The sequence below is a fragment of the Chrysochloris asiatica genome, unplaced genomic scaffold, assembly GCF_000296735.1.
Source record: "Chrysochloris asiatica unplaced genomic scaffold, ChrAsi1.0 scaffold00206, whole genome shotgun sequence".
Classification (NCBI taxonomy): Eukaryota; Metazoa; Chordata; class Mammalia; order Afrosoricida; family Chrysochloridae; genus Chrysochloris; species Chrysochloris asiatica.
Window position 1 is genome coordinate 3147616 of NW_006408724.1, and position 8570 is coordinate 3156185.

An 8570-nucleotide genomic window follows, 5' to 3' on the forward strand; every position below is an offset into this window, starting at 1 on the left:
ATATACAAAAGGTTAAGGATGGCAAGAAACAAAACACACCTTACATAAATGTTAGAAAGGGGTATATTACATGAAATTGTTTAACTCATTCTCTGAAATATGTTTCTTTATAAGATAAAGCCAAGTCTTCCTAATAATTTCCTTGGTTATTCCAATAACCTCTTGCCTCAAGCATCACTTTTCTTTAGTAAATGCTATAGAACTATTGTTTTGTTTTCACTCAGCAGACTTCTCCTTGACTGTGAATGGCTAGCTCTTGCCTATGTTCATAGACATATATTACTTTCCCCACTGCTTAATCTTGTCTATCTACGGGATCCTTCCATCCATAAGTCTTCAAGAGTAATCTAAGTCCGCCTTAATCATAGCATTTTTTAAATCTCAAGTTACATTATTTATAACAATTTTATATACATATTAACTTGTTTCAATTTCTAAAAAATATCCTTGTTTAAGTTTGATCCTTAGCTCTAAATACAAAAATTCGGGGATGATAATTATTTATTTCCCATCTTTTCCATCAGAAGATTCAAACTGACAAGAGGATGACTATATGTTTATCACCTTAATGATAATAGCTCAGCATGCTACACATAGCAAAGTTTCAAGTCAAAGTTGCCGATTAGCTGCATTCAGACATTGAGAAAACATGTAACAGAACCTTTGGTGAGAAAATAATTTAATAGTGAATAAATCTGGTAGCATAGTGGTTACGAATTGGGCTGCTAACCTCAGAGTCAGCAGTTCAAAACTACCAGCTGTTCCGTGGGAGAAAGATAAGGCTTTCTGCTCCCGTAAAGATTTACAACTTCGGAAACCCTGTACAGGGTCGCTATGAGTCAGAACCGACTCCATGGCACAAAACTGTAACAGCAACAATGTCCAATTGGACTCCTGGTGCGGCTCTATAGGATCAGCACTGGACAGCTAACCACTAAGTTGGGGGTTCAAACCAATCAACTTGGATACCCTATATAGGGTTGCTATGGGTCAGAACCAACTCGACAGCACTTAACAACAATAACAAAGCTTCATTCAGGGATGAAAAAACAAAGACGTCTCTTTAAACTTCTTCATCTAAAGATTTAGACTGAAATATTATCAAGGGTTTAAAAGACTATTAATTCCAGGAGTTAAAAATAATTATGTTTCTTAGGAGAAAAGCATAGTGCAAGAAAGAAAGAAGGAAATTTAAGGTCAACACACCAATTACAGCAACAACAAATTCAGTATATAAAGGGGAAGAGAACTCACATTAACAAAGTACTTACTATGTGTTGAGTATGGCAAGGAGCTATCCATAAGCTCATTCATTTAATCTTCCTAAAACTCTTTAGAAGTAGGTGCTGCTACTCTTATTTGACAGATAGGAAAACAGATTAACTTGCCCAAAGGTACACTGCTTGTAAGTGGCAAGAGAAAAGATGTATTCCTAGAATCCATGTTACTATAAATTTCAGAGGAAAAGCATAGATACCCAAGAGTAAAAGAAGTGTCGAGACAGAAGAAAGCATTTTCATAAAGAGAAGTGCATTCACTTAAGGGTTCACAAAGAGAACTGTTGTTGTTATGTGCTGTTATGGAGTCGGTTCTGACTCATAGTGACTCAACCTGTACAGGGTTTCCAAGGCTGTAACTCTTTACGGGAGCAGAAAGCCTCATCTTTCTCCCACGAAACAGCTGGTAGTTTCGAACTGCTGACTGTGAAATTAGCAGCCTGACTTGTAACCACTACGCTACCAGAGCTCCTTATAAAGAGAGTAGTGATTGAACAACTTTGATTTCTACATGATGGTGCAAAGTAGAATTTCTTTCTGATATGAATTGATTTTAAAGTTACACTTGAAAAGTCAGTGAGTTAGTTATGATGTTGTTGGTGGTGAGTGCCGTCTAGTCAGTCTGACTCATAGTGACCCTGTATAGTGTTTCCCAGAAGCAGTTATTAGTTTTGAACCACTGATCGGTAGGTCCAGTGCTTATCCAACAATGCCACACCAGGACTCCAAGTGAGCTACCATAGTTACATATATAAGTATATATAGCTATTATAACTATTAAGTTAGCTATAATAGTTAAGTCAAAACCATTACCTAAGTACATAAATGCAAAGGTGATCAAAGTAACTCAGGTTCCAATGATACAGTGAACATCTTAGTGATGTGCATATCAACTCTCCACAGATATACTGTGTTAATTCGGTAAAACAGCTAAGCACAGTACTAAGACAGTGTGGTAAAGATGATTTTCTTTTATTTTTCCATACCTTTTCTAATACAAATAATTGCACAGAAATTCACAGATTATTTGTTTATTTAATATTCAGTTGGGTAAAACAAATAAGCAATAAAGAAGTGTACTTTTCAAAGACCTTGTTCAGAAACTGGCGTTTTCCCTCCTTTGACACTGGATACCAGAGGCCAAGATCCAAGTAACAGTAATTCCAAGCACTCCAAGAAACATGAAAATGTTATATATACCATGACAGACTTGAGTAGCACTTAAATTATGCTTTTATTTTTTCCTGTTTTCACATTCTCCACTTACAACTTTCAAGAAATATAACGTAAGTTTCATTCAATAATCCAACAACCTTTTGACTAAAACTCAAATATCAATGTATTTCAAATTTATAGACATAAAACATAGATCAATGTTAGTATAAAATCTTTTACCTTCTGGATCATAGGTTTGAAAAACTCTCCTGGCTTGTTCTGAAGGTGCCTCAGGGGCAACTAAAGTCATATCCTGAAAAGATATAAAGCAATCTATCAAGCAGCTACAAAACTATGAAATTAAAAAAAAACAAAAACCTGAAACTAGGATTATTGTTGTTAAGTGCTGTCGAGTTGGTTCTAAGGGTAGAGTAAGGAAATTAGACTACCTGTGACTAGATTAGTCAAGAAGTCTCCTGCATAAAATGGGACCAATACTTCAGCCACAGAGAATTGTGAAACTTGCATGTGATGCTTTATGTATAACAACTGAAAATGCTATTATACACATATGCCTGTTGCTGTCAAGTCGATTCTGACTCACAGTGACCCTATAGGAAGAGTTGTTAAATTCTGTGGATTGGTTCTGACTCAGAGCTACCCCATACAGGGTTTCCAAGGAGTGGCTGGTGGGTTTGAACTACCAACCTTGTAGTTCAAACTGACATTACATTCACTGCTTACCCTACAGCACCACACAGGCCTTAATAGGAAGAGTAGAACTGCCTACAGGGTTTCCAAGGTTGTCATTTTTATGGTAGCTGACTGCTACATTTTTCTCCTACAGATGGTTGGTGGAGTTGAACAACTGCCAACCTTAACCACTGTGCCACTAGGGTACTTTATATTAGGGAGTTTCAAAAATTTGTGGGAAAATTCCATTTTCTTTAAATTCCACTTTTTCCATGAACTTTTTGAATCTCCCTTGCATTATATATATATGTTGTTGTTAAATGCCATCAAGTTGGTTCAGGCCCATAGCGACCCTGTATTGGGTTCCAAGAAGCTGGTGAGCTTGAACTGGCAATCCTGTCATGCAAACCGACTTTGCAGTCCAGCGCATTAGCCCACAACGCTCTGCCAGGAATCCATTATAAAGACACAATTTCCGCCCCCACCCCAGATTGTATTTTTATTATACAGATGTTGTTGTTGTTATTATGTACCATGGAGTCAGTTCTGACTCATAGTCGGTTCTGACCCTGTACAGTGTTTCCGAGGCTGTAAATCTTTATGGGAGCAGAAAACTTCATCTTTCTCCCATGGAATGGCTGGTAGTTTCCAACTGCCAACCTTGAGGTTAGCAGCCCAATTCTAACCACTATGCTACCAGAGCTCCTTATTATACAGATAGTTACTATAAAAATACAATCTGAAAAAAAATTACAGATTTGCTACACATTATTGTTAGAAAAGAAGAAATAGTAGTTTAAAATATATTCTAATAGTTTTTAAATATTCAAAGATAAAATTCCCAGACTATGGCAATACAGAAATTATATAGGAATACATTTGAGATTCATCACATCAGTAATATGTGAATACCAATATCTAGTCAAAGATCAACTATTCAAGTTCTACCAAGTCTACAATCTTAATTTTTCTTAAAGGAGGCTCTGAACAGTAAAATTATTTCTTTCCCCAATAATTCTCTATCATGACTAACTTTTTAGCACATTAAGTAAAACTTCTATTTACCAAACTTCTAAACACAAAAAATTCAATATTATCCTTGATTCTTCACAAATGTTCACTCCACATATCTAAATTGCTATCTACTCTTTAGCAAAATGAGCCTAGAATTTAGGCTCCATTTTTTTCCCCTTCTTCTAGTGGTTGTTGTTGTTGTTGTTAAGCGCCTTCAAGTTGGTTCCGACCCATAGCGACCCTGTATAGGGTTTCCGAGGAGCGACCCGTGAGCTTGAACTGCCGACCTTGCAGTTCAAAACGGCTTTGCAGTCTGGTGCATTAACCCCCAGTGCCACAGTTTGGCCTAACCCTTTACCTATAATTGCATTAACTCAAACAAACCTCACTAGAGAACATCTCTTCACATCACACCTTTTTTTAAGAAGCTGTGGGATGTAAATTTTAAATGAAGTGTAAAATGTTGTGGTGTAGTAAATTATTTTATGTTACTTCCAGCCTTAATCTTTGTAAACTCCCACTAAACAACTTTTTCTTGATGAGTCTGTATAAGAAGAGGTGGGGGAAGATGCTGATGGATTATATGATTCAGTTGTGATAGTTAACAGAGTTAACTGTGATTATAAGAACTTGGAAATCTAACATAGGTTTAAAATAAACCATCTCAGAAGGAGAAGGAGGGGTGGAGGGATCTCCCCAGCATCAAATAAGAGCAGGGAGTGGACCCAGAGATTCCTTGGCACTGAGCCTGAAGAGTCACAGGAGTGGCAGAGGAGCAGCAGCAGCGCAATCAAGAGCCAGAGCACAAGAAGGCGCAGTGAGCTGTCCAGACCATAGAGCAAGAAAAGCTGAGCAGATTTGGGCAGGAAGCTTGCTTGCAAAGTGGGCTGCCTCCAAGCACTTTAACTGGGGAAGCTAGGTTTGAACTATGTGCCTGTAAAGTGAAGGTTATGGTGGAATAGTGTGTCTTGTGGCCATTTATCAGAAGCCCTCAAAGAACTCAGAAACATTGCCTGGGAGGAGGGAAGCCTGCCTGTGGGCATGGCTAAGGAGGGGCTGTCTTAACTAGAACTGGGCCCCGAACATCTCTGAACCTAAATTGTAATCGGTTAACTTTCCTAATAAACCCCATAATTGAGATAGAGTCTGATCTCTGAGTGGTCACTGCAATGAACCCAACTAAGTAGACTGCGCTGTGGGAGGGGTAATTGGTATCGTTTCTTTGCAATACTGTTCTCCTGTAGAACAAATTTTTATAATAAATGTACACAGGAGCTTGAAAAGATAATGGAATTAGAAGACTATGGAATTTTCCCATAAACTTCTTGAAGCCCCTTTGTACTAATTAACTTTTGCCCTAATGGACTCACTCTGTTCACAAGTAAAAATGAGAGCAGTTCTTACCTAATGATGAAATTAGGTTTCTGAAAACATTCCTAAAATGTTCCATTTATATCAACAGGAATGGGAATTATAACAAGGCAATGTATTTACGTCCTTAAACATAAAAGATAAAATACTAACACCATCTGATGTTTTGTAACATTAGTAATAACTTCAGTTGGTAACAATATATCATTAGCTATTTCTCATTTACCATTTGATCAAAACTGCATTTTCACTGATGCGATGTATTTTGCAGATAATGTGCATTTTATGTGGCATGCTTTACTCTGGCCTTTCACTACTTTCCAGATTTTATGATCCAGTCCTTTGTTAGACACTTGGATTCTAATCTTTTTCCTATTAGCAATGCTGCACAAAATAACTCTGAGCATGCCACTTCATACATGTGTAGTTGTGTCTGTAGAAGAGATCACTACAGTTTGATTGCTGGGTCAAGCAAGAATCTATTTGTGGGTTTGGTAAACTGACAGATCCTTGAGGGATAGTCATGCAAACTACTGTGAACGATATTTCCAAAGCCCCTTTTCCCTTTTTCTAATACAATACCAATACAGCTCTCATTAACTGAGCCAAAACTAGGATTGTAGTGTCAGTTGTTCTTTCTGTCAGACTTGTGAGGTGCTGTCAAGTGGGTTCCGACTCACAGTGACCCTGTGTAGGGTTTCCGAGGAGCAGGTGATGAGTTTGAACCATCATCCTTGCAGTCCAGTACATTACCCTATAGCACCACACCAGGACTCCTCTGTTAACACTCAGTGAGCAATTATTAACACTAGGGCTATTAATTTCTTAGCTTCCTTTTTCATGTTCAAACATTAATCACAAAATACATTTATTGTATTAAGCTTTAGTTTCCTTAAGTATTTCCAATGTACTAATTTTTTTTTTTTAATTCTCTTTAGAATACTTGTTGAAATTTCTGTATGCTCACTACCATAAATGCAATTGTGGATGAGGAGAAGCTGTAGCTTAGATTTTATTCAATGATACATTTATAGAGGAGTAAGATGAAGATATGGTCATTGTTTAAATTCCTCATCTATTCCATTTCAACCTCTCTCAGTAAGTGATGAAGTTTGAAATGAGTCATAAAATATAAACTATATTCTGCAGAGATGTAAACAGAATTTATTGATGAAAAAGACAAGAATCATTTTAGGGGTTGGGATGGTAGGAAATAATTAAAGCATTACCTTAATATTAAATCAAAGTTGAGATTTAAGAAATCATCACTGTTTATATCATGTCAGGGAAGCAAGGAAGAGTCCACAATATTGTAGCCACTGAAAAAGCTTTATATCAAATCCCTTGGGCTTTAAAGACCTCGGGAAACTCGAGCACAAAAATTAAAGTGAATTAACTGATGCACTCAATAGCTAAGTTCCAAGTGTTACAAATAAAAAATAAATTATGCTGGCCGCACTCTACCACAAGGTCAGTTTGAACAGCAAAGGTGTTCAAACCCACTAGGTGCTCATCAGAAACCCTAAACAGTGCCACTATGAGTCGGAATCAATGTGACAGCACTTAATAACAACATGCTAATACAGAGAGGAATTAAGGCAGACTTAATGAGAAGTTCATTGTATCTCTCTTGCATGGTGGTATAAACAGATAAAAGACTCTGGGGTTTTTAAAAAAATGTGTCATTCTTGTTTAAACGAACAATATACATTGTTATTATTAGGTGTCGTAGAGTGACCCTACACACAAAGAAGCACTGCCTGATCCTATGCCATCCTCACAATTGTTACAATAGAGCCATTACTGCTGTTATTCTGTCAAACCATCTTATTGAGGGTCTTCCTCGTTCTCTCGGACCCTCCACTTTAGCCAGCATGATGTCCTTCTTCAGGGACTGGTCCCTCCTGATAACATGTTCACAGTATTAGAGGCGAAGTCTTGCCATTCTGCATTCTGAGGAGCATTCTGGCTGAATTTCTTCCAACACAGACTGCTTGATTTCTTGGCAGTTCATGTTGCTTTTAATATTCTTTTCAAAAACCATAATTGAAGTGCATGGATTATTCTACAGTCTTCCTTATTCACTGTCCAACTTTCACATGCTTATGAGACTAATGAAAATACTATGGAACACCTTAGACCTCAAAATGGCATCTTTGCTCTTGAACACTTTAAAGAGATCTTGTGCAGCAAATTTTCCCAATGCAATATGTCGTTTAATTTCTTGACTACTTTCATGAGTGTTGATGGTGGATCCAATCAAAATGAAGTCTTTGACAATTTCAATCTTTTCTTCATTTACTGGTCTAACTGGGAGGATTTTTGCTTTCTTTACACCGAGGCGTAGTCCACACTGAAGGCTGCAGTATTTCATAGTCATCAGTAAGTATTCTACATCCTCTTTGCTTCCAGCAAGTAAGGTTGTATTGTCTTTATATTGCAGGTTGTTCATGAGCCTTCCTAGAATCCTAATGTGACTTTCTTCTTCATATAATCCAGCTTTTCATATTATTTGCTCAGCATACAGACTGAATAGACATGCATTAAGAATACAACCCTGACACACACCTTTCATGATTTCAAATCATTCAGCATCCCCCTGTTCTATTCTAACAACTGTTTCCTGGTGTACAGATTCCTCATGGGCAAAATAAACTGTTCCTCAGTGAACTGTTCTACAATACCCATTCTTCACAATGTTATCTATACAGTGTCAAGATCCACACAATTGAATGCCTTTGTAAATAAAGCACAAGCAAACTTTTTTCTGATATTCCTTGCTTTCAGCCAAGATCCATCAGACATCAGCAATGATAGCCCTAGTTCCATATCCTCTTCTGAATCTGACTGGAATTTCCAGAAGTTCCCTCCCTGTCAGTACATTGTTACCACCGTTTGTAAGTTATCTTCAGCAAAATTTTACTTTTAAGTGTCATTAGTGATATTGTTTGATGATTTCTGCATTCCACTGGATCATCTCTCTTCAGAATGGGCCCAAATATGAATCTCTTCCAATTGGTTGGCCAGGTAGCTGTCTTCCAAATTTCTTGGCATAGATGA

At 37.3% G+C, this 8570-nt stretch overlaps 1 protein-coding gene across 1 annotated transcript in view; it reads right to left on the reverse strand.

Annotated features, from left to right (window-relative positions):
• FAM188A (family with sequence similarity 188, member A) overlaps positions 1-8570 on the reverse strand; it is a 153585-nt gene that overhangs the window by 32460 nt on the left and 112555 nt on the right. The window contains exon 11 of the mRNA XM_006872606.1: positions 2673-2745. Coding sequence (XP_006872668.1) covers positions 2673-2745 — 73 coding nt within the window. The remainder of the gene's footprint in view (positions 1-2672; positions 2746-8570) is intronic.